Source organism: Panicum virgatum, chromosome 8N (genome assembly GCF_016808335.1).
Source record: "Panicum virgatum strain AP13 chromosome 8N, P.virgatum_v5, whole genome shotgun sequence".
NCBI lineage: Eukaryota > Viridiplantae > Streptophyta > Magnoliopsida > Poales > Poaceae > Panicum > Panicum virgatum.
Window position 1 is genome coordinate 36,045,732 of NC_053152.1, and position 27,657 is coordinate 36,073,388.

The 27,657-nt window shown below is 44.2% G+C and overlaps 1 protein-coding gene and 1 long non-coding RNA gene across 2 annotated transcripts; both read left to right on the plus strand.

Moving 5' to 3' along the window:
- Window positions 1–1,404: 1,404 nt before the first annotated feature.
- Window positions 1,405–1,751, plus strand: LOC120684449. The gene is made up of 3 exons (XR_005679302.1): window positions 1,405–1,446; window positions 1,510–1,617; window positions 1,692–1,751. It is a non-coding gene; the product is annotated as an uncharacterized LOC120684449 (long non-coding RNA).
- A 7,207-nt stretch (window positions 1,752–8,958) lies between these two features.
- Window positions 8,959–11,700, plus strand: LOC120685499 (O-methyltransferase ZRP4-like). Its single transcript, XM_039967463.1, has 2 exons — window positions 8,959–9,759; window positions 11,186–11,700. The coding sequence occupies exons 1-2, from the start codon at window positions 8,992–8,994 to the stop codon at window positions 11,483–11,485; spliced, it is 1,068 nt and encodes a 355-aa protein (XP_039823397.1). The 5' UTR covers window positions 8,959–8,991; the 3' UTR covers window positions 11,486–11,700.
- Window positions 11,701–27,657: the final 15,957 nt, after the last annotated feature.

A 27,657-nucleotide genomic window follows, 5' to 3' on the forward strand; every position in this document is an offset into this window, starting at 1 on the left:
CTTGAGGCATACCTGTTGTGGTTGTTTGGATACATAATGTTCAACAACTCACACGGAGCCTATGTGGATAGGGTGCTTGTGCCTTACGCACAGGAGATCGCAGAGGCAGCTGTGGAGGAAATGCCTCAATATAGTTGGGGTGCAGCGGTACTTGCAGCCACGTACCGTGGCCTCTGCAAGGCATCGGTGCAAAATAAGCACAATGCAATTCTTACAGGATGTCCGATTCTGCTACAGCTTTGGTCGTACGAGAGAATAGCAATTGGTCGCCCGCTTGTCGACCACTCACCGTATGAGCTGGATATGTACAGTGACACCGAGGACGATAGGCCCACCATGGGGACTCTCTGGTACGCTCGTCAGGTACGGAAATGACTGCTACTCGTACTATTCTGTTGGAAATTCTGTTGCTTTGTTTCACCCTCTTTGTATTTTTTATTTGTACATATTATTATTAATTTTGTGCAGAAGTGGTGGGCCCACGTACAGTCTCGTCGGGCCTATCCTGAATTTGTGGCTGAGTTTGATCGGTTGACACCTGAAGACATCGTGTGGGAGCCCTACTCCGAGATGGCTATAAACACTCATGCACCGATCGAGATATCTTCGGTTTGCTTTCAGGACCAGGCCTTTTGGATGACAACTACATCGTTGGTGTACGACGTTTACATTGAGGCTCACTACCCGGACAGAGTCAGGAGACAGTTCGGTCAAAGGCAATTGTATCCTGTGCCATCAGCATTGGATCGGGTCGAACGCCATGACCACAGGTAACAATTCATATACTATTTCAGTGACTATGCATTGTATAGTTAACTAATCATATTTGACTAAATTATTTTCAATATTTAGTTTATCGAGGACTGGGCAACCCTTCTCCAACATGTGGGTGACAAGGGTGCAGCCTTGGGTCGATGGCTGGGACCAGGCAGAGGAGAACGTGGCGCTTGCGACCCCTGCACACACGGAGGCTTCGTACAGGGCGTACCTAAGCTGGTACCAGCCTCAGACTCGTTGCCGCTTGATATATGCTGACATGCAACCACAGCCGCATGTTGCGACAGCACAGGATGGCTATGCACGATATAGGGATGAGGCATTAGCTGGGGCGGTGAGTCAAAGTTATCATCGCTTTTCAAATACTTTGGATTACAGTGTTAATGTCTTTCTTTTCTTACTTGCAGTTTGAAATGTGCAGGTTGATGGACGTAGATGCCAGGGCGAATTTGATGAGGATTCGAGCGGGATCTATGATGGATAGGAATGAGCAAGAGTCGGCCTGGACCCGAGTTTCACAAAGAGCCCATTCCATGCTTGAAGCCTTTGGTAGCCGGATATCGTACGATGACTCGTACGGTTCGTCTCAAGCCTCGACCTCGTTTCCTTGTGGTCCCACACAGCAGTAGTCTTCCCAAGCACCTTATTGGTCTCAGTAGCATTATCCAGGTACGTGAGGATACTTACTAACTTCCTACTTTGAAGCCAACAATTAATTCTCAGTCCATACAGGTGATGCACACCCACCTTATCAACCTCACGGAGGGACTCAGTTTAGTACCATGGCACCAGCTGCAGGGATGTCATTTCAACCAACATAGGCACCACCACGACCTTTCGGTAGACATATAGTCAATATCTTAATTTCAATTAATTGTGGTATGAAGTCTAATTCCTTTTGTATTTACATATAGGATCACAACAGTTATATGATGCTGGACCTTCTTCGTATTACCCTACGGCGACAGCAGAAGGAACGCAAGGTAAATACCTAATCTGTAGCCCGAATTTATCATGTGCTTCTTATTTCTATGAATATTTTAAATAATTTGAACGGTTTACAGGATCGCACCACCAGCTTCCTGATATGGGTCATTCTTCGTATCCACCACCACCAGGTACGTATGATGAATATGTACCCAAATATATGACTTATAAGACGATGATTAATATATCTTAATTGCTACTGTATAGGGCCCACACAGGATACCTTTGAGGCGAACTTCGAAGATTGGAGTCAGTTATTTTCTACACCTAACCAGCAGGCCGATCCTACCTTCCAGACACCTATGGCCACCGGACGTCCAGGTAGAGACGTAGGGCCTCCAGAGCGGCACACCTACTCTACAGACCATGTCCACGCTCAGCGTAAAAGAGGTCGATATGGCCGGGGTGGCCGGGGTGGTTAGGAGGTGCTTCTAGTTGTTTCCATATTTTTGTTATGGACATGTCGTCATGTTATACTTATTTCGTTCTCATGCATCACCTATTTCGTTCTCATTTGCGTATGTGTATGAATTGCTAACTTATACTTTTCATATTCATATACTTTACTAATGCTTTTTATTTGTATCCAAAATATCTAAAACCACATCTAATGGTCCATTGTGCGGGGAGGGGGAGCCTGCCGCCCCCCTGCCAGGCGGCAGGCCCCCTGCCGCCCAGTGGAGTGGCGGCAGGGGGCCTGCCGCCCGGTAGGGGGCGGCAGGCTCCCGCCAAGGGCCTCCGCGCAAATAAATTTTTTTATTTACATATAAGTCCCTGCCGCTCCCCTGCCGGGCGGTAGGGGTATAAAACTGTAAATTGTGAAATTAAAAATATATTTCTGTAAAAAATGTTTTTAAAAAATATAAAAATTAAAAAGACGCAGCAAAGCAGGCTGCACAACCTGGAAGCACAGATGGATTTCCTTTCCACTGAGCCAGGCTGAGAGGCACTTTTGCATAGCTAGAGCCTAGCTTCCATTTCCTTTCCACTGAGCCAGGCTGAGAGGCACTTTTGCATAGCTAGAGCCTAGCTTCGTGGGCTGTGCAGTCAGCCAAACAGTGCTAGGCTGCATTCCATAATGCTGGCAGCTAGGGTTATACACCCAACCAATCACTACCGTAGTGAATACCATAATATGCATATGGACCGCGTGCAATATTTGGTTGCTTTGATTTTCCTTCATTGCTTGACCCTCCTACTGTGGTAGCCAATCTCTCTCAATGGGTGGTCATTTAAAGTGTTCATATATATGAAATGAAAAGAATCCGAACCTAAAGAGAGGTGATCAATAAAACCGCTGGCGTGGACGATATATACACATAAGTTCCAACCTCTTTTTAAAAATAAAGTTTGTGCCTTTGCGGCTGCCTAGCTGGCATGCTAGTGGTGCACTTGGGTAGCGGGTTACTATAAGTTGAACAAGGACAGCTGATAAACATGACGGTACCGTGGCGTGCATGACAAGCACGTGGGTGGCATGGATGACGGGGACACAAGCTTACGGCATGTATAATGGTTCAGACGGTTTCTATTTATTTGACATATATAGACAACTAAATAGACAACTTTACAACAGTTTAGACAGCCGTTGTCTGTTTAGCTGTCTATGTGATATTTAATATATACTCTACTTGATGTTATTTTGCATGGGAGCATGAGTCAAAGCAGTAGACGAGATAGTAAACAATAACATACCCTTTCCTCATTTGATAATGACCACATCAGATTATTTTGCTTACATGGATTTATATAGACGATTGTTGTATAACTATTATACATGCCCTTACAAGCTGACAAGCACGTGGGTTGCGAGGGTGATGGATTGCGACCTCTTATGGTACCGTCATGCTTGTCATCTTGTTTCTTTAGTTTAATTTGTTGTAACCCGCTAACCACGTGCACCACTAGCGTGCAATCCAGACAGCCACAAAGGCATAAAATCCATTATAAAAATGGGTTGGAACTTATGTATATCATCCATGCTAGTGGTTTTATCCATCATGCCAAAGAAAGAGACGTTTGTCTTATACTAGTGCAATCAACTGTTTCATTGTTCGTATCACTACTAGAAAACACGCCAAAATTCCACCCCAAAAGTACTGGTATGAAGATGAACTAGTACATATGCTTCATACCAGTATTTTTGAGGTGGATGGAACCTATGGATAAGTCTTAGGTACCGGTTCATCCCAAAAAAGAAGCAGTACTCAAAACAACATAGCAACTTGGGTATCTATTGATGAGGACAGTAGGTAGTTGAGTATCTGTTGGTCCTTCGCAATACAGGAGTCGTAGTCAGGGTTGTCGACTTCCTCAGTTGTCGTGTCGGCCTTGGTGATGGTCGTCGGCGGTGGTTCCATCGTCGAGTTGAGGTAGTGCACCACTTGCGCACTGAATGGACCTGAGCCTTCCATAGAGGATGATTGTTTTGAAAAAGCTTCTCGGTGATTGAATAGCCTAGTGATAGAGCAGCAGCAGATGCGGAGGAATTGGAACTCGTCATGGATAAAGTTGAGCTATGATAACATGTGAATTTAGTGTAACAAGATACCTTCACAGGCTCTCAGCTCCATGTTAATATTGCTAGAAAAAACCCCAGGCGTGGCACGTACATCTTGCACAACAAGAAGATAAACTAGCATAACTTACTAGAAAAGATTAGAACAAACTGAATATAAACTATAACAGATGGAGCTAGCCAATCTTTACACAAGCATATCTTAACATCGATGGGTGCGATCCCTGCTCCAATCAGAATCTATTATGTTATTATTTGGCCAACAAACGGAGGCTCCACGTTCACTCTCAATGCCTAGAAATTCTCACGTTAATCGGAGAAAAATAAAAAAATAAAAATTACCCACTACTGCCATTATGATAAAAATTAGCCTAAAATATCCCTGTGCCTAATTAAAAATCACCCACCAATGTCATTATGAAAAATTAAATATATATACTATTAATAAAAACTAAAGCTAACAACAATCAGTCAAAATAAAATGAAAATAAGAATAATTATATGCATAATATTATTAAACCTCAACAAATCAAATTGTTATTATAGGTAGATAATATTTGAATTGTTTTAACCAACAATAATACATAATTTACGATAAAGGACAGGGTAATGTATAGTAAAAAAATAGTATAATTTTTAAGTAAGGATATAACGACATGCAAATTTTTGAATTTTCAATACTAGCCGTGCAAATGCGCGGACTATACACCTAGTTAGAATTCAATGTATACTAAAGGAAAAATGAGGGTAGTTGATGTGTGAGCCAATCAGAATTAGAATTCAATGCGATGTATACTAAAGGAAAAATGAGAGTAGTTGATGTGTGAGCCAATGGATGCAAAGAGTGCATCTCTACAGATAAAAGCTACGGCCAACTGTAGTAAAGTCATTACCCCACACTACTAAAGAACAAGTCTTTGATCCAGCACATTTGTCCCGATCGCCGTTTGAGTCCGGGACCAAAGGGGACTACTACAAAGATAGTTGCAAAAATATATCAAGTATCACTTTTTTAACTATATCCAGGTTATACTATAAAAGTATTTTCCGTAGCGATGGATGGATGGATGTTATCAATGCTTCGTTCACTACTACAAAAATAATTTGTAGGAACACCTCGATTTGTTTTCGAGGGCAGACTAAAATTGCACCTGTTACTACAAATAGAGTGGGGTTACTTTAGCATCCGACCCGCCTCTAGAAAAATATTTTTAGGGGTGGGTCATCCTCTCACCCGCTCCTCAAAATGAGCACCATTTTTAGGGGTGGTTCATGGCGTCACCCACCCCTAAAATTTTTAGGAGCGGGTGACGCCATGAACCGCCCCTGAAATGGTGGCATTTGTAGGGGACGGTAATGGCCTCACCCATTCCTACAAATCCATTTTTAGGGGCGGGTGATGGCATGGCCCACCCCTAGAAATGATTCCACACAAAAAAATTCATAACTTTCTCATATGATTTCGGATGAAGTCAAACTTTATACCAAAATTGTAGAGAATTACGAGATCTAAAACTTTGCAGTTGACAAAATTTTTATTTAAGGTCATCTAATGGTCCAAATAATTATTACAATTTCTCTAATGGCTATAACTATACAGTATCACATATAACTCAAGTCATACTTTGAAGTTTCCACAATCTTAACATTTATATACATTGAAATATACTTGGCATATTTTTTTATATTCTATAGTTCACGGTTACCATAGTGCCGAAGTTTCACATTTTTTAATTTGTTTTTGCTATATATAAACAATTAAAGAAATTTTCAGATAAAATAGAAAAATATTTTTAGGGGCGGGTAATGGCATCACCCGCCACTAGAAATGCATTTGTAGGGGCGGGTGATGGCGTCACCTGCCCCTACAAATATTTTACCAATTTATTCCAAAAAATCATCTAATGCAAAATAAATAGCAAATAATCTTAAAAAATTGTGAAATTTTTACAATCGAACTATTCTGACCTATAAAACTAGAAAAAATATGACAAATATATTTCATTGTATCTAATAATTAAATGTTTGAAAAACATAAATTTAGCCTTAATTTGTATGAGAAAAGTTAGTGTGGGAGCTATCATTGTGTTTTCCACATCTTGAACTAATATGGATACTCAAATTAGATTTTGGTATTTTTCCTAAATTATAAAGGTCACAATAATGTTCTGATAAAAAATTCACATTTTTTTAAAGTGTTTTTCTATTTTTAACGAACTAAACAATTTTTCAAATTAAATTGAAAAATTATTTATAGGGGCGGGTGAGGCCTCACCTGCTCCTACAAATCTATTTTTAAGGGCGGGTGGAGGCGTCACCAGCCCCTACTAATGCAGGTGAGACACGGTGGTGTGCGTTGGATGGGGATGATTCGTGTGCCTCCAAAATCTGCGACGCAATTGGCTGCATGAAGGATCATTGGGCCCACACCCCTGCTCCCAGTCTTTTTTTCCTTCTCCCCCATCTCACATCCTGCCTTATCTCTTCTACTTTTCCTCATCACTATCGCACTGCTGCCCATCCTAAAGACGCCGCCAGATCCAATCTCCAGCCCCGTCCCCGAGATCCAGCCCATCGACCGCCTGCTCCGCCTGACGGCGCGCACGGCCCGGTGGACAGCAACGCGAGGCATCAGAGCTCGCCGCGGTCTACCGGTGGTCGGCGGCGCGAAGCGGCGGTGCTCGGTGCAGGCTCCTTTTCGGACGACGGTGCGAGGCGACGGAGCTCCCCGGCGGACTTCCTGCGCAAGCGCTCCTACTCCTTCGGCTTCGAGCGCAACCTCGTTGTCATGGACACCGCGTCCACACGCCTCACCTGCTCCCCACCCTGGCACTTCCACGCGTCCGCTGCCGGCTGCTGGGGGACCTCCTGCCGCCGCAGCTTCTGGATGGGAGCTGCAAGATGCGGGCGGCTAGACGCGCAGCGGCCGGCGTGGCGCGACCTGCGGATGGTAGTTGATGCGCGGTGGCCATCGGCGGCGGGCGCGCGGCTTCCCCCGGGGGCCCTGTCGAGCGCGGCGGGCGGGCAGGAGTACCGGCCGCGGGTCTGATGTTTGCCGGCGGCGGCGGGCGGGCCGCGACACGCGCAGCGGGCACGACGGTGTGCGAGGCCTGCGGAGGGGCGTGAGCGGACGCAGCGGGCAGCCACACGCACGTGGCCGGCGTGGCGCGGCCCCGGCGGCGGCCCGTGGGCCGGATTTTTTTATTCTATTGGTAGGGGCGGGTGACCCCCTCACCCCTCCTACAAATCCATTTCTAGGTATGAGCAGAGGTGCCACCCGTCTCTGGAAATGGGTTTGTAGGGGCGGGTGAGGGGGTGACCCGCCCCTGTAAATGTATTTTTAGGTGCGGATAGCGTACCCGCCTTTGCAAACCATTACTTTTAGCTGCGAAAAGCTGGGGCGGGTGAGGCATCCGCCTCTAAAAATATCTTTTTATCCGCCTCTACAAATCATTTATGTAGTAGTATGTGCTTGTGCTTGCGGCAGTAGAAAAGATCAGGTTCCATTGGAGACCATGTATAATCTGATATAATTTTTAAGAATTTAAATTTAAATCCAATGCTATATAAGAGGTGATCAATAAAACGCGCGGATACATAAGTTCCAATACTTTTCCGAATGGGAGTTTGTGGCTGGCGCTAGTGGTGGTTAGCGAGTCACAAGAAACAGTAAAGGTTCTTCCTGTATTTTGTCTTTTATTGTGTTAGATGAAGGAGAAAAAATGGGAACTCAAGGATATCGAAGAGTAAAAAAAAGGATGGAATGAAAGGGTGATTGGTTGAAAAGAAAGAGAAATAGAATAATGAGAATCATATGGATTTACACAAACCTATAATGATTAGAAACTAAAAACGAGATCTCGAAGCAATTTGGACGATTTCGATTATCATTTATTTGTACTCATTAGTTACTTCTACCAATAGAGCTTAGAAGTTCGAAGTAATAATTTCTTGGTTGATTGTATCCTTAGGTCGCAATCCATCAGATAGCAACTGTTTTTTATTTTCTGCAGCTGCACATGTGCCACACGTGTTCAGTTGGAGCAGGCAACTTTCATGTGTCCTTTTTGAAGATAAATTAAATTAATTACAAAGAGAATATCTATACACACAGTGTTCAAAAGTCAGATTCGTAAATTTCCACTTGAAAGTAATATCACCGAGTACCCTAACGACGAGTCACAAGAAACGTATTGGGCGCAATCCATCAGATGGCAACTGTTTTTTATTTGCTGCAGCTGCACATGTGCAACACGTGTTCAGTTGGAGCAGGCAACTTTCATATGTGTCCTTTTTGAAGATAAATTAAATTAATTACAAAGAGAATATGTATGCACACAGTGTTCAAAAGTTAGATTGGTAAATTTCCACTTGAAAGTAATATCATCGAGTACCCTAGCGATGGCTTCAGTTTTACAATAGTAAAAAGTGTTTACAAGGGTTGGATAAAATAGTATTTTTAGGATAGATATACCAATAGTCCCTACCTCTCGCAGCTAAAAATAAAATATTTTTTGGGTGGAACGGCTTCTAAAAATTGATTTTAAAAATAAAAAAGAATAGAAATTTGCTATGACATTCTGGAAGACTTCTAATCATTGGTCCAGTCTGGGTTGATGAAGATACCTCGGCCAACATCTATATAAAGAGGCCCTACCTACAAATGGCAAACCACAATATACAAGAGACGGCAGCAGTTGCATAGAACCATGGAGCTAGCGGGCCAGGCCTTGCTTGACGCTCAGCTTGACCTCTGGCAAAACACATTCGCCTATGTCAAGTCCATGGCCCTCAAATCTGCCATAGACCTCCGCATCGCCGAGACCATCCAACACCATGGAGGCGGTGCCACCCTCTTCCAAATAGCCACCAGAGCTATGGTCCCTCCGGCCAAGATCCCCTGCTTGAGCCGCCTCATGCGCGTGCTCACGGCCACTGGTGTCTTCAACGCCCAAAAGACACGATCGGGCATTAGCAGCTGCGAGCAGCTCTTTTACTCGCTCACACCGATGTCCTGCCTCCTTGTTGGCTCACGAAACCAGGCCCCCATCACCACTATGTTACTCCAATCGACCCTCGTCTCCTCCTTGTTTGAGCTTGGTGGGTGGCTCCGGCGTGAGCTGCCCGAACCATGCATGTTCCATCTGAGGAACGATCACACACTTTGGGAGCTAGCCGACAGTGACCCAAAGTTCAACGCGCTCTTCAACAACGGGATGAACTCAGACACTGAATTCATCATGGACATTGTTGTCAACGAGTTCGGGGAGGTATTCCACGGGGTAGACTCATTGATCGACGTCGCTGGGGGACATGGCGCCGCGGCACATGCCATCATGAAGGCGTTCCCGCATCTGAAATGCAGTGTGCTAGACCTTGACCATGTTGTTGCAGATGCTCCCAACGACACCAACGTGCACTATATCGCTGGCAATATGTTTGAGACTGTGCCACCAGCGAGCATGATATTTCTCAAGGTATGTCGTCGTTTAGCATGTTATCTTCTTATTTATCTTGAATATGTATTAATCCATGCTCCATTATTAAGTACCAACTAATTAATATCCTGTTAGTGTATCGAGGATTAGTCGTTAAGCCACTGGTCTATCTCTCCTTTCCCTCTCGTCTCCATCCTTGGTGGTAATCATCACTACTAGGAAACACTCCAAAGGTCCACCCAAAATTAACAGTATGAAGAAGACCCAGTACCAATGCTAGCATATATAACAAATCTTCTTCATGCTGATACTTTTGGAGTGGATAGAACCCATGGATAAACCTTTGGTACCAAGAGTTGTTTACCACTCGGTACCTAAGGGTATCCATAGCCACCGGGTAGTGTTACCAGTTACCACTCGGTACTTCTATATTAGTACCGAGTGGTAACACCACCTGGTAGCTATTGATACCTTTTGGTACCGAGTGGTGTTACCACCCGGTACCAGAGGCTCATCTATAAGTTACTTCAAAAGAAAAATATATCTCTTCCCATCACAAGTAAAGTGTAGGTGAGATGGTAATGAAGGTACATGCGAGACAAGAGATCTTGAGTTCGAATTCTAGCAACTGCACGCGCGCATACTTCGTGTGAAAATTCATGTGTGTGGGCCTCTTCCTAGGTTTCATATATTTTTTGGCCAAAACTGCTCCGGTATCGTGGAATCTTCACCCAATACTGAAAAGAGCCTTAGGTGTTTTACCCGGTGATGAAGACCGATGCTTTTAGTCTCAGTTTCGTAGTACCAATTGGAAAATCGGTATCTAATGCTCTCTCTCCAACTAGTGCGAATGGTGTGTTTTCTAGTGGAGCAGGTGGGCGGAATCAAGGTGGAATCCATGGATGGATGGGAGGTTGATAGTAGACCCGTTGGTGAGGCGCGGATAGATGGCACGTGGAGGGAATCGATACAGGGATAGCTTCAGTGTTCAACTCCGGCAGCTAGCACGAAAATGGTGGCTCTGTGGCTGGTTGGCAAAAGCAGAATCTGACAAGATTTGGTTGGTGGCATGGGATTCGATTGTAAAGTTTTCGTTTTACAGTTTCACACAGGCCCCGTCACCAAACAAACGCGCTGGTACACTTGTGCCTGGGCAGGCCAAAAGCTGAGGTATCTTTCCCATCGGGAGTCCGAACCAAACCACCAGCAGCCTATATACAGTTAACAGTTTTCCTATCCTTTGCAAACATTAAGTTAGATGGCACCAGCAGCAAGTAAGGTAATCCTTACCAGATATCACCGGTTTCACATACAATAGTCGGCTGGTTCCGGGTCTATTTTCTCTTTTGATATGCTTCCAAATATTAATAAGACAAATATGTTTCTTTCCAATTTTTAGCTTATTTGTACTTAACTAAAAACATTTTTTTATAAGATAAATATATTTTTTTCTATTTTCTCGTAGTGGGTCTTGCATGACTGGGGCGACGAAGAATGTGTCAAGATATTGAAGAACTGCAAAGAAGCTATTCCTCCAAGAGACAAAGGTGGAAAGGTGGTAATCATAGATATTGTGATTGGCGCAGGACAGTCCGACAAGCAGCGGAAAGAGATGCAGGTCGTCTTTGATCTGTTCATCATGTTTATCAACGGCATTGAGAGAGATGAGAACCAGTGGAAGAAGATCTTCTTCGAAGCAGGATTCCGCGACTACAAGATAACACCAGTTCTGGGCGTTCGGTCAATCATCGAGGTCTACCCATGACGTCCATGCAATATATCAGCAATTCAGCATCTTTTCCAATAAGTTTGCATGTTGACAGACAGTGGAGTGTGTGTATGTGACGAGTTTTATCGATACTCGCGTGTAGTTACTCTCATTATCAGTATACCGCTGTGTGTATGTCCCCATACACATTTATCATTTTGAGTATGTTCATATAATAATTCTAAGGATATATATGAAAAATTCCAAAAGCATCCCTTTTTAAATATTATGATTATACCTTAGTATTAGTATCTAAAAATAAGTATGTCCACATACTTTATGCATGATCACATACCCAACATATATATCATAATAGATATTCTAGTATGAGCACATATTTTATTACATACTCTTCGTTGGATCAGATACGTCATACATCATGAGATACATATGTGAGAGTAACTACAAGCGAGTGTAGAAAAGTATGGGTGAAAAAAAAAAGCATCTTTCAGCTTCACAGAAAGACAAGTTCACAATTCTGGAAAGGCTCGATGGGTTTAAGAAAGTGGTTTCAGTAGGTAGAGTTATGAAGATCAAACAAGGAGCACAAACTAGTTTCAGGGAAGATGTGTGGTTGCTGACTCTGCTCTCAAGGTAGAATTTGCTCAGTAGTTTAAATACTGTAGTGAGCCTAACATTTCGGTGCAGGAAGTTTGTGCGGTGGGCAGTGTAACAATTAATTTTAAGAGGTCAATATTTTTTTTTTGCGAAAGATTTTAAGAGGTCAATAAACGAGATGGAGACTCTGGAGTGGCGCAGATTGGTGGAGATGGTGAGCCTGCCAGGTCACTTTTGTAGCGGGGAGCGAGAGATGTTGCGATCTTGAGAGAAATGGCAAATTCTCTACTAGATCCCTGTACATAGCCATGACCCATGACCTTTGGTGGTGTGAGGGACGAGATGATGATGCAGGTTTGTAAGTTCAAGATCCCTCTAAAAATTCAGATCTTTCTTTGTGTTGATACAAAATTTCGATAAACACACGAGAGCACTCAAGCGTGCGGGTCACAAACGAACCGAAGGGCAGCGAGGCCACGCAGCCTAGTTAGACCGGTTGAGCAAATCTGTCAGGCCGGTTTCATAGGGTTTTTTGACAGAATCGATCGTTTGATGGAAGACGGCATGGTCTACGAGCAAACTAGCAAAGGATAACTAACACACACTACTACAGATTGATATTCACCGCCGGTCCTAAACCCATTTTCACCGCCTGTTTAGGTGCCGATGGTGAAATATCGATGGTGAAAATAACTATTTTCACCACTGGTTTTTGAACCGGCGTTGAAAACAGACTATCGCCGCTAGCCCGTAATATGGGCCGGAGGTAAAAATGGGTTTATCACTGCCAGTTCCTCTATGGCTAGAGGAACAGCGGTGAAAATGGGTTTATCACCGTTGGTCCCATCTACAAGCCGTGATAACCTTTTTGCCGAGGTAATATTTTTTCCAGCTTAATTTTCACAATAAAACCATATTTCAATGATATTTATAATAATATGATTCACATGTACAAATAATGAATGCAAGTCAATCTCACATAGTAAAATGCATCAAATATAAAGTGTCACATGTCCATACATCGAATAGAAAATGCATACTCTGGTTTCTTCTTCACAGTTGACATTTGCAACAGAGCTATACCAAGTTTGTTGTTTCAGATTTAGAACTAAAAAGAGAACAGTTACTTGCAGTTGCCAGTCAGATCATCATGAAAGTTTGTACAGAATTTCCACCAGCATCTCAAAAAGGTTGCATGGTAAATAATCTAACACCTGGGCTACTCAGAAACTTATATGTTCAAGCTCAACCATCGACATACAGATATAACTAGTTAGAAATTTAGAATAACTCATGTTCTATTTTTAGAAAGTTTTTTGTAAGTAAAGTTTTCATATAATTATTTGTAAGACCGGCAAGCAAGATATATGTACTAAATGAAAGGATAACCAGGCAAGCTACAATTTCTCAACAAAGCTTGCAAGAGAAAACAATCATGAGATACAGAAGCACCGAAAGACATGTACAAATATAGTAATAAGTAATCTGCAGAAATAAGCAAGATGTATAACCAGGGCAGAGGAGCGATCCAATTTTCTGATCGGGTAAGGCCAGCAAAGAAGATCTAGCACAGGAAGGGAGGATGAAGCAAAAAGCGCAAGATAAGAGTAGACAGACTACTCATTGACAACCTTGTGATCTGTTCCTTGTACATGTAACTTTCCCTCGCTAACACAGTAAGGGAAATTTATATAAAATTTGTTACATACTGGAATTCATTTATGTGAATGATCCAAAACCTTGCTGACCTAATACCCTTTACAGGTGCGTAGCATGTATTTTTAATCACATCCTCACAACAACCTAGAGCACTAGTCATAAGCATCGAAGAATTACTAAAGATAAACAGGCTTCAGTGCCGCAATTACCTAGCTGACGCAATCTGTCGAGCACTTGGTGGGCGAGGTGGTGAAGCACTCCTGCACCAGGCTGCGTCGGGGTTTGCATCGAAGCCGACGTCGTGGTAGGGAGTGGTCGCTGGGCCGCGTCTGGGAAGGGTGGCGGCGGCGATGCAGAAGGGCCGGAGCTCTGGCGGCGGCGCGGCGGGCAACGGGCGCGGGCGTCGTCGGGAAGGCGTAGGGAGGCCACGCGGGGTGGTGGAGGTGGAGCAGAGTACATCGAGGGTAGGCAGCTGGATTGGGGATTGGGTGGATTTGAGGCGTGTCTCTGCCAGTGGGGCCAGGGATGCTGCGATACTCCTTTCATCACCCCAGCTGCATTTGCTGCATCTCTGCTAGCAATCTTTTTTTAGCGGACAATCCTGCAAGCAACTAGTACTGCTTTGCTGTTGCTCTTGCTCTAACCCAAATTGCCCATAAATTAGTAGAAAACAATTCGGATCAAGTGGGCACACCTCACCACAATTGAAATGAGTAAGAATTATTCAAATTAATGAGTACGAAGACTAATCGAGCAGATGTCCGGCAGCGGTAGGACTAATGAGGGCGCTAGGAAGCAGTAGCTCACTCCTCAATTCCTCAAATTCTTTCCCTTGCTTTGCAGAACCAATTTTTGCATCGCCATGACACAAGAAAAGATTGATTCAGTAGATCGGTGTTGCAATTGTGATACTATTTCTATAAACATGATCATAGCATGTTTCAGGGTCCAGCAATGTTTGAAAACTATATGAATCATACTCCTCAACAATATTTAAAAGCATTGTACTATTCCATTTTGTGAATATTTTGGACCAAAAGCTCAAGGACATGCATGAAGCAAAGTGAATGGAATCGGGTGCCGTAGCCTAAGAGGGGGAATGAGTGAATTAGGCGAACTAAAAACCTTAACATCAAGTTCCAACTAATTTGCACAAAACGTAAACTAGATCATGCTATCTAGATGTGCAACTACGATTCATCTAGTGTGAAAACCCTCATCCAAAAAAAGTTATACAACCTATAGCCAATCCTATCAAGAAACTACTCTAGAAAAGTAGAGGCAAAAAAGTTGCAATATAAAATGCGGAAACTTAAAGGAGAGATGAGAGGAAGCAAACTCTTTGACACGAGGATTTATGCCGTAGTTCGGTTAGCCACAAAGGCACACCTACATTCACATTGTTGAAGCACTCACAAAGAGTATTGCTTCCGGCAATCAAGTCTCTTCCATTAACACAATCACGGTCAACTTGATCCCGCTTTCCACTAAGGAGCTTCACCAAGAAGGGTGGGGGTCTCCACGTCCCCCGCACAAAGGTGTCGTCGCCGCTCCACACCAATCCGGAGGGTCGATGACGTTGCCGGCGAGCCACCAAGACTCCAAGGGACTGACACACCGGGTACAAGAGGTGGTCTTCTCCTAGAACCAAGGCACAAGGCATAAAATCTTGCTCACTCACTCACTCAAGAGCTAATCTAGCACTAAACCTAAGGATGTGAGCAATTTACTCTTTGAATGGCTTGGAGATGTTCTTCAATATGTCTAGGGTCTCTCTGAACTCCAGCAACTCCAAAATGGCCGGGGAGAGACGCTTATATAAGCCACCAACTCAGATTAGCCGATGAGTAGCTGTTATGCCTTTTTCTGCATAGGCGCCGGATAATCCGACGGCACTGTGAACACGGCGTCAGATCATCCGACCCCACTATGTTCAACACAATAGCCATTACACTTTGAAACCTTTGCTGATGTCATTTATCCGACATATTAGGCCTACGGCCTTCAAACCTTGCGTCGGATCATCCGGTGCTGAAAGTTAAATTTGAATTTCAAGACAACGTCTCTGATCATTGATCCGATGGTTAGTCCGACGGTCAGAATACCACGCGTCTGGTCATCCGGTCCTAAAGCAGATTTTCCAACTTGGGGTAGCAGACTTTCTGGATGTTGTTCCAACCCTTAGTTCGACGCCTCTTGAATCCATGCGTTAGGTCATCCGATTGCACTAGAGATTTGCAATAGTGTTCTGAGTCCTGTCAGTATTGATCCGATGTGATGCATCGTATAGTCCGACGGAGGGGTTGTTGGATAGTCCGACGCCACAATGGTTAATCCGATCCCTTCTGAGGTTTCTGCTTCATCCTTGCTTTTTGTCCAATTCATCGCAGCAGTAATTTGGACACCCCAAACATATTCTATCTCTATTTTTTCACTGCAACTTGAGTGTCTCTACTGTGGTTTGGACGTCTTGTCGGTGAATTGGACATCTCAATGATGAATTGGACGTCTCGGATATAGTTTGGACTCCATCCAAGGGACCTAAGAAATCCTACAACTATGATCTCGCAAACTCGTTAGTCCCATTGATTGCATTGTCACTCGATCACCAAAATCACTCAAAATGGCCTAAATGGGGCCATGTTCATTACACAAAGCAGACAAGTGAATTTATAAAAAGGAGAGCTGTTCCATTTTCACCGCCGGCCTATAACTAAAGCTGGCGGTACCCGTCGCTAGGGCCGGTGGTGATAACTGATTCCATTTTCACCGCCGGCTCTAGCCATGGGAACGATGGTGGTAAAAAATACTTTCTGTAGTAGTGGCACTTACGTGATAAAGAACAACAAGTTTACGAACAAACTAGCAAAGATCGTCGAAGCTCTCACCCGAGAGGAACCTCGTCAAGGCATGGACGTCGCCAATGTGCTCAAGGTCGAACAGCAAGCCTAGAACACTATCTATGGTCATGAAAATAAGTAGATGAGCAGCAAGGGGAAGTTGGAAGAGAAACTAGGGTTTAGGAGTAAAAAGGTAAATTCATATTGTTTTGTTGGATTAGGTGTATCTCAATTGGCCATAGCCCTTTATATTTATAAAATGGGGAGGTCTGTACCTATTAGGAGTCGAAACTCTTACATATCCGTACATATCCTATGTCAGAAGTACAACTCCTAACTCAAATTGGCATATTTAGACTGGTCTGACCGGTCCACAAACCGGTCTGACCGCCCCTGGACCGGTCTAACTGGTCAGACTCAGGTGCAAGTCTTCCTGGAGACATAATTTGCTCATCCGGACTCCAAATTGGATGTTCCATATATACATTTCAATTGTATAGACAAGTTGTACGTAATGGTGCAGTCCAATTGGCAATTTGAAAATTTTATCCAGGCCGATCTGATCGGTTTATAAAACAGGTTTGACCAGTTTGCCTAGACTTTCAAGTAAATCTGAACATGCCAATTTTGGGTGTCAACACTTCGGATGGCCTTCACTAATAGAATACAATCTGCTGTCCAACTGAAAAACAGAAGTGGTCAGGCACCGAAAAGTGGAGAGCTTTCTCGGATCATATCCTTTTTCAGTGCCCGGTGGCTGCTTTTGTGTGGGACTTCCTTAATGAAACTCTTGCCTTGTCTTTTTTTTTTTGTCACGCACCAAGATGCCAGCAAGGCTACAACATCAGAGGCAAGAAGCAAGGAGGGCACCACGACATCAGACGCCAAGAGAAAATAACCCGCGCCACGACGCTCGGGCCGAGAGCGCCGGCCCAACAGATTCTACCACGGCCTAGAATGGTCCGCTTCAGCTGCCGTCCGGATCGCTCCTTGTTGACTTTTGACAGTCCTTAAGTGCGAAATATGACCATAACTCTTTATATTTATAAAATGGGGAACCCAAACCACACGCATGGGTATCGACTTCGCTTTCGCCCACGCTACTATTCCCCTTCCTTCTCCAGTCCATGGATACGGGGTACGCTCCCCGACTACAGAGTCCGACCACTCTGCACCAGGTTCCCCGACAAAAATAAAACCTACTTCTACCAGCAGGGTTTACCAACGTTCCATGTGCTGGTACGATCAGATACTTAAGCTTACCGATTACCATATTTCTCGGTATGTGGCTAGTACTTTCAAACGCTTAACGAGATGAGCCATACACCACGACCTTAACCATTTTTTACTACACCAGCGGGGTATCACAACTACACAACCCCGCCCGTTGTCCTGATATTTCAGCAGAAATTTAGAGTCAGTCAAATCCTATATGCTTGCGAGAGGCAGGAAACCACTCGACTTCTACCGTACCTAGTTAGCGGGGCAACTAGTCGATAAAAAGATCCGGAGACCAAACATAGGTACCTAGGGATTATGCATCTAAGGTTTTCAATCAACTCCTAGAAACATAAATATAGAAATAAAATTATTACAACACATATGAATAGTTAGATGAATAATAACTCTGAAAATAATGGGATTATGCACCGGGGCTTGCCTTCTTGGGCACTGTCAGGTAGAGGAACCTCTGGGGCTTGGCCCAGGTCTTGAGCTAAGTTAGTGCAATTCAGATTAACCTCCGAAGTAACACAAGAGTCCGCGGGAACCAGCTCGTAATCTCCGTCAGCAAGATTAACCGCTTCTATATGCAATGCAATATTGTAAGTTACAACATGTTAAATATTTCCTTTCCTTCACGATAAAGTTGTAGTCCAACAAAATAACATAAAGATGATCTTTGTGAATTTCTTTACTGGGCAGTCATTTATGGAGTAGTATTTATCACTATGTTTCTTCATGAATGAGTGTGTGGGTTGGTTTCCATTTTCAACATTAAAACATAGCATGCTTTCACAATTTCATAACATAAAATCTATTCAAGAGCTAGTGATAAAAATTTAATGTAGAACAGTTCAGATATTCCAGCATCTACTGTGCAAATTTCAGCATCTAACTATAGAGCATTTAATCATATAAATTCATGCAAACAGATTACCCTAATTACTTCCCAATTTTTCACAGAAGGATTGTCAAGGGTTCTGGTGCTATAAAATTTACAGGAGTATCTAAACGTCGTCTACTCAGTACTGTAAAATTTGCAGATTCTATTTCCTTAAGCATCAGGGGTTATAAAATTAACAAAATCATCAAGCTATTGACTAGGATTAATTCCACAGAGAGTTATACTAGGGATATGGTTCTCAAAATATTACCAGAACCTAGATATGACCTAAACATGTCTGATTGCTTGGTGTTCCAATCTTCTTTATGTACATGCCTAAGTAGAATCAATATAGAACATTTAGGCAGTATAACATTCCCAAATATATTGAAGTTAGTTTAAGATAGGAGTGAGTTCACCTCTTTTTGGAGTATTTTTGCACGGTTGTGTGTAATTGATTTATCATAAACATGTTTATGTGTAACTTGAGTAGGCTCTGGGGGCATGCCCTCATCAACACATGGCAGACATCCTCTGGGAGGAAGTCAAGCATTAGAAGCAAAAAGGAACTTCCAAAACACCAGAAGCCATTAGAAACTCGGCTAAAAACTCCAAGTCCGATCAGGTCTCCTTGCCCAACTTGGTCATATATGCAACACCGGAAGGGCGGACAGTACGCCTGGAAGAGCAGGGGCTCAAAAATTGATCCGTTGAGACCTCTGGCCCTTAGATCGATGAGCTCCCATTCCAGGAAGGTGCCCCATTAGACCCGCCGGGAAGCAGAAAAGACAAAGAGGTCGAGGATCTCTGTCGCGAAATCCTCATGGTTCGCATCTCCGAGCTCCATGAATCAGATGATGATTCGATTGAGCGCCTCAACCTCGATGACTACAATTCTGATGACTACGACGAGTACCTCTCTGACAACATTGAAGCCACTCCCACGGCAATCACCGAAGTCAAGACTACTATCAAGCAAGACCCGCTCTTAGCTCCACCAGCCGTGACGGTCACCATCCAGCTGGAAGACAAGCCTGTGGCGGAGGATCTTTACGAGTGCTACCACGTGCGCAATCAAAAGAGGGCGTTTAGGTGCCAGCGTGACACCGATCGTCGACAAGAACAGCAGGGCGACAACTACGACTACTCCAACAGCGATCTCTGCAATGTGATCAACATTGGACGTGATGCACACAATGTGATCATCTCAAGGAAAAAGAAGCATGAGGAGATAGAGGCCTATAGCCCTTCTTCCAACTACTGCATCCCATCACATGTCTTAGGATCCTTCAAGAAGCGCAAGCATGTGAGTACTGATCCTCAGGGCAAGTCTCGTGGTCAGCACCGTGCAGATGCGCCTATTGGAGGGGACAAGATCAACAAGACGCTCCAACGCAAGTAATTCATGCACCCAAAAAGCTCTCACACGGTCTTCGAGTGCAACTCACTCCACAAAGTTCTCGGAGCACCTCTGCTGAGCGAAACCTTGCAAAAAATCTAGTCGACTACCTTGTTGATTAGAATTACCTCTAAATATTTCATATTATTTAGTCATGTAAACCATTGCTCAAGTATTTATTACTATGGGCAAGGGGTAGGTCTTAAGAGTCAGAGTTTGTCATTTTACAATCCCTGTAATCGCGACAGTTATAAATAAAGTTGATTTCCATCTAAATCGACTACTTGGCTCTCCCTCTCAAGCACGACCTACTCCCTCCTCTGGAACTATTTCAAGTCTCTTGTCATCCCTTAAGACATGGGACAACTATCGAGTAGTTCTTAGGCTACGCCCTAGCTTAGGAGTGCCTCCAAAGTTAGTCCCACTTGGGTAACCTAACGGGGTTAATCCTAATCGGTCAGCTTTTGAGGTTACTCCAGTCCTCAAGTAGGACACCGTACTCGATGGATCGAGTATGTTTTGGATATCTCCAAAGTTAGTCCCACTTGGGTCAACTTTGGAAATTACCCCAGTCCTTGAATAGGACGCTCTACTCGACCCTCGAGTAGATTTCAAGTCATAGAACTTACCAAGATCTCTTATAGTTTTTCCCACTTGGCTAACCTTACGAGGTGTAAACCCAACTGGGCAGCTATACAATATATTTCCTTAAAAGGAAATCCCCTTCAGGCTATGGCCAGACTATTCTTCTAGTGCTTTTCACACTTGGTTAATCTCACGAAATTCAATCCTAACCGGTCAGCACTATGAAGCTTTTCCAGTTCTCATGAAGAAAAATCCACTCAATGGACTTTCGAGTAAAGCTAAAAACTTTGGCCCATCCTTATCTAAGGAATGAGTCGGAGTACACTATAGGACAGATATCATATTTCTGTCATTAAGTCGAGTAGGCACACTGCTGCCAAACTTAAAGTACTCGCCCAAAGACATGCAAGTACTACTCGATCACCAATGACTTGCCAGTCCCTCTAATATTAACAAATGCTCAATGCAAGGCAAATTTAAATATTTGTACAAGACACAAAAGTATTTGAGGCTCCAGAGGCCCATTTTTCAAATAAATTAAAGCACAGAAGATCAGGCATTCTCCAGGCTGCCCACTATCCCATCAGCTATCGGCGAGACCTCAAGAAGGTACTACTCGAACTGCCCTTCATCATCGCAGTCGGATTTCATGACCTTGCCTAGCAGATCCTAGGCCTGTGTGGCTAGTAGGATTACACCAACTCGAGCACGTGGGAAACGTATTGTCGGGTGGTCGCCGAGACATACTGCAATACGCCTTGTGGAACTCTTCGAAGCTTCTCTGCCAAGGAGAGCGGCGCCTCTGCATTGTCCTCGGGTATCTCCACCATGTCGACCACAGCCTGGGCTGAAACCTTCAATTTGTCGAGTTCTTGTTGCAGCGCAGTGTTGGAGTCCGACAAGTACTTCACTTGTTGCAACGCTTCAAGCATCTCCTTGTCAAAATCATCCTTGATCTTCTGAAGCTTTCCAATTTCATCTGCGTTATGATACATAACAATCTTTAGATCAAGCACCGTGTTCTCCTGAATCTTTAACGATTTCCGGACTGCTGCGTATTTGGTTAAATAAAATTCTTATAAATACCAGATGCATTAAACTAGTCGACTGCTTTATAAAGGCAAGCACTAACCACTTTTCTCTTTGGAGATTTTCTTGTTCTTCTCCACAAGAGCAGCCTTTTCGGCTATGAGCTTAGACACTTGTTCCTTCAGAGCGAGTAGTTCTGAAGTGTCCTGGGGCCCGCTGCCCCCCTGCTCCACCAGCTCCTACATACACAAAAGAAAATGATCAGTATCTAACTACTCGATCTACAAAAATTACGTACTCGATCACACGATTACTTACCGCCAGAAGCTTCTGCACAAGGCTCATGTTCTCTCGTGCAAGCTTAATCCTCTTGTGCATCTCCTGAAGGAGTAATAGAGGTATTTGCCCCCACCACAAGTTACACCTCCACACGCGACACCTCCAATTTTAACCACAGGATCCTCTTGATTTTGAGGACCTATGGAAAAAAATTTCGGGTCAAAAGCCGAACAAACAGAAAAAATTCGAACTTGGACGAAAGGGCATAATGGACTCACCTGTAAGGATCTCCTCCTGTTGCCTCCGCTCCTCCTGCTATGTATCAGGTAATGGTGAAACCAGTAGCATGGCATCCGCCATGTCCTTAGCAGATCGAGTGTGTGCCTTAGAGACACCCGCAAGATCATCGCTTGTAGGCTTGGGGGCTGTAGAAGTACTCCCACTAGACCCCCCCAAATCCCAGGATCACGTCACTACAAAAATGTCAGGGTTAAAGTACTCGACATTGTAACAGAAGCCCAAAAAACATGTATCAAAATACTTACGCGGGTGCTCTCTTCATGGAGAGCTTCCTCGGTGCTGACAACTATGGGAGAGGCCCGACAATTAATGCCTTGCCACCTCCAGCGCCCTTCTCTCCGTGGGTGACGCCAGTTCCTGTGGAACTACCCGCCAGCGCAGTCTTCTGTGGTGGGATAGTTTTTTGCCCCCATTAACGGGTCCACTCAGGTGTAAGGGAGTGTCGATCCCACCCTAAATGATGAAGTCCGTGGCACCATGTCCGTCGGACTTAAAAAAAAAGAAAACACAACTTGAGAAAAGCAACTCGACGAAACTCTGAAAAGTACTCGATTGCAAAATAAGCTAAGCTTATGTATTATTGCTAGGCTGAGACGAGGCCCGACGCTTTCGTACAGCTGATCGAGTGCCTTTCGGGTGATCAGCTACTGCGGTATCGCTCGGGCTGGGGCTCTGTCCCATGTTCTCCACCTCTCCAGCTGCTGCATTATCAGATTCATCATCAGAACTAAATCCTTCGATTCCTGAAGAGTCTTCAGAATCCGGCAAAGGTGGTGCATAAGAGCTAGGAAGAAAGAAAAAGAGGCCATATATGCCTGGCAAAGGAGGGCTGCTCCTATATACATTCACATCATTCTAAAAACAGAAAAGGAAGTTGTCAGATATGTTACATCTACAACGAGACAGTACTCGAATAGCAAATCGACTACTTTTCACATACCTCTTTAGGAGGATTCGATGCTGAAAACATATCGAGTAGGTGAGGTACATGTTCCACCTTCTCAAATAGTCGCTACACTCGACGCAGAGCTTCTCCGTTGGAGATCTCTTTGTCCGAGTACCGCGATAGATCACTTGCACCTTGATACTCAAAGCCAAAGGTTACATGAGCTTGGAGAGGCTGAATTCTACGCTTTATCCAATCAAAGGCTACAGCCTCTTCTGTTATCTGATTTTGCTTCAGATTTGCAATTAACTTGAGCAAATCTGGAATTTGGCTGGTACCCAAGGGCTTCTTTCCACTCAAGCCTAATAATCGGTGGCCCTTGAGTAATCACCGGAAGAGTCTTGCCATGGTTTTTGATGTAAAACCACTTTGGCTTGCAATCGGTTACTTTACCCGATAGTTTGTAGGGGATGTAAACCTTATCTATCCCCTGCCTAAGCTGAATGCCCACACCACCAACTACATCTATCTTGGTAGTGTTTGGCTGGGGCTTGAGATGGAAGAGATGGCGAAAACGCTAAAAATGTAGCTCGATGCGCAGAAAAGCTTCGCACAAGTGTTGGAAGATAGAAAGATGAACAAACGAGTTGGGGGTAAGATGACGAAGCTGGATCCCGTGACAATACAGGAGCCCAGAAAAGAAATTAGAACAAGAAAGCCCCAACCCTCGTTCAAAATTAGGAGCAATAGCGACAATCTCGCCCGTATTCTCATACAGATGGTCGTGGCCCAAGGTTGGACGCCACTGGATCACAGATCTAGAAGGCAAAAGACCCTCCCCAACAAGGGATTTCATTTCAGATTTTGAATACTTACTTGGCAACCATCCCTCGTCGTGGGTAGGTCCGGCCTCCGCCTCCTTCCCCTTCGTCAACTTCTTAGGAGCCATGCGGAATGTCACTAGACGCTTCATGTGCATACAATGGCTACCACTCCCAAGAATTGGGAACAAAGAAAGCACAAGGGAAAGAGAAGATGTGGAAGTAGAAGAGAAAGCAAGAACAGATCTAATCTGGTGAAAAGAGGAAAATGGCGGCTGGTGGGGTAAAACCTAATTCACCGCTCTCTTAAAAATAAGTGGCGGTAGCAAAATGGTAAATATCAGGGAGTGTGAGTCAGTTACCGTTTGCGGTAAAAATGGGATTTTTTCTGAGACATTTCTTTTTCTAAGATTACATTCCGGAAAGAAGAAAACACTCAAATCCCATAATAACTACTCGACATGAATTTTTCTTTTCTGAGATTACATTCTAGATAAAAGAAAAATACACTGAAGTAATAAACTGCTTGATATTTCAATTCTAGTACTTATTATAAGCTTTACAACAGTTTAGACCTGCACGCTCACCTCCTGGATCTCCTATACGAGGACAGCTGCAGCTACATCGGCCTAAGGCCGTTACAAAGCTCCAAACTTGTTATTCCCATTAAGGGAATAATGATACTCGTATGCTGGGAGAAAAGTTTCAAGAGCAAGTAGGCAGGTTACAGTAAGCACCACGCAAGTCCTCTTCTTGCATCTTAAAAAGAAAATTCTCCTTCTCCCTGAATACGTTGTGACAAGATTAAGTCTCCTCACCAAAGATGTCAGTTCTTGGGTACTTCCATCTTGGAAATCCCAAGAGTATGACACAACTAGATGCAACCCGTCCACAAAGAACCTCTCTCCAGGGTAGTTGCGGGGGATGATGTCCAGAATGGACCCGATGAGAGCAGTGGGGTTGCAGGGTTGGACAGCAGAGACTTCTCTTGTCACTCGCAAGTACTCTTCTAGCATATTTTGCTGCAGGAAATTCTACAAATGTCTGGAGGGTGAGAGTTTTCTAAACAAGAATACCAACTGAGAAGCATGTCTTCAGTGGATATGTTCTCCTGATAAGAGCTCTTGCTCGCCTTTGATAGCCGCGTGGGCTTCACTGGGACGCAACCCGTGACACTACAGACACAGCAGTCACGAGTGTAATAGGGCGGATTCCCATACAGTGAATCACCATATGAATGCACAATAAAGAGATAACCATCCCGGGTTTTATTTTTCGAGGACATCACAAGTGTAATCAGTGTGGTATGTCTAATCGTATTATTTTTCTGGGACATTACCTGAAAAAGAGATCTTTTGGATATCGGATCGGATCTGATTATACTTGCTGATATTTTTCGAATAAAATCAGATACCGCGAATTAGATCCTTAATTCCAAATCTTAGCTCCGGGGCTACCCACAAGATATGGGATTTAGATTTAAGGCTCGGGTGCTGCAGGATATTCAGAGATTTATTTTTCAATTTTTTTTGGAAAATAAAAGAAGAAGAAAGACTGAAGTGACCCTCAACCTAATATTCTACGATTCAACCTAAGGCTCGGGGGCTACTCTATTTGGAGCGCGAGTACTTCGCGCACCATATATGATCAAGATTTTGGGGTTTGAGCACCTCTAAGCCTCGGAGCAACCGGAAGTACCTGGAAGACTACTCGATGTACTTAAAGGAAGACCCAGAAGCAAGCAGAAGCATATTCTGACTACTTGAAGTACACAAAGATGCCTCATCAAGTATTCGACGCTTGCAGGACTCAGCTATGAAGAGCTCGGGGGCTTGTCAGACCCAGGACAGCGGGACTACTCATAGGCATAGACTGTTCTAAGGGATAGCGCATGGACAGAAAGTTGACAAGTTGAATACAAAGCCATATTAGAGACCGCGGATTGCTCGACGACCCCAAGAAATGACTTGATTCACCAAAGAAAGAGTACTAGCCTAGCTCCACTAGCCTAAGAGAGCAAGAGAGGGAGAGCCTTGAGGTATGTGTTGGTGTGAAGTGTGTGTATTAAGGTGGTGAGGGGAGAGCCCTATTTATACTCGAGGAGGTTGGTTTCTGTCAAATGCATGTGTGGGAGTTAATCAGGAGGCGTAGGAGGCACACTTCTGCGAAGTGCACAAGAACTTCTTCCAATCCAGGTTCAGCTGACTCCCAGTGAGCCTCCCCCGACCTCATCTTCCTCGGGTAGGCTGATAGATGGGCCCTAGCGTTGACCATGACGTGCACGTTGCATCGTGGATCCACTAGGTTGGCAATCTCCACACGAGTTCCGAGTAGGCAAATCCCCCTACGTGCATATGAATCTGTAAAAGAATCCAACATGCACGTACTTGCATGATTATAATCCACATGCATGCAATCTGTTTTCCTGATCACGGTATACCTTCTCGGAGTCCTGTTTGCACACGCTTCCTGATCCATCATTTCTTTACCATGATCTGCTTGTCCTTCTTGCTGCACCAGCGCATGCCGTCCTGACTGCGGCGATTGAGCCCCACGTGAGTGCAGCGCTGGCTGAGCATCACACGATCATCCATTCCTGCTCCGGCGCCACACACAATAGACTGCCGCCATCAACATTGAGTCTACCATGACTTCCGCCACCATCACTGTTGCTCCACCTTTAATCTGGAACGACCACATCGATCACAACCAACCAACCGTCAGTCTGATCGCAAGTCAAAGCCTTCGTATTTATTCACGATGTCTTCAGGCCGTACTATCGAACCTGGTCATCACGTCTAACCGGCCCCTATCGAATAGTAGCCACCAGCCGCTCGATCTCAACATCTGGATGCATCCCTATTGATTGTGGCTCATTTGACGGTTCGAGCCACCCGACCGAAATGTTCAACACCACCAATCAAGTCGTCGATTGCTGTCATGCTCCACCTTGCGCCCTATACCTCCCGGACAGCTTGTGCGACCTTGCACTATGTGGAACATGCCCATCTGCCCTGAATCTGGCTCTGGTACCACTTGTTAGAATAATAGCACAGAACCGATCACCCTAGAATGCAAAACCAAATCACAAGATCACACATACGACAATGACACCAAGTGCACGATGTTTTTAACGAGGTTTGGCGATGTGCCTACTACATCATCGGAGCATGACTACAGACACTCCTCCCCATAAACAATAGCTACACCGGCATCCCGGGACCACCGCGGTAACGCTGCAGCGCACACTTGCCACCCAAGTCGTTTCACTCGTCTCTCAGTTACATAGTAGTGTCCTCATATTTATGGGCTATAGGGATACAAAGTACGATCCAAACTTTATCCTTAACCTATCAAATTACAATTCAATTCCAATCGTAACCAAACTATACAGATATTCAACAAATATTGAACACACTCTGTAACCCTCCACTTTGCCTCCGCTCTATGAGTGGGCCTCTGCAGCCTGCTTTGCTCTTGGCGCACAGGTCAACAAAGAGACTGAAGTTTTTCTCCCGCAGCTTGGATTAAGATTTTATATCACCGGCTAAGGTATTTAGGAGTAGGGTATATTGCAGTGTTTATCGGACTATAGTCAGTATTAGTGGCTCAATATCATATCGGCTGCCCTTTCTAGCAGCTATACCAGTCTATTTAAAACCTTGGTGGGGCAGCAGGACCCGGACCCGGCAGTTTAGATTACATCTGC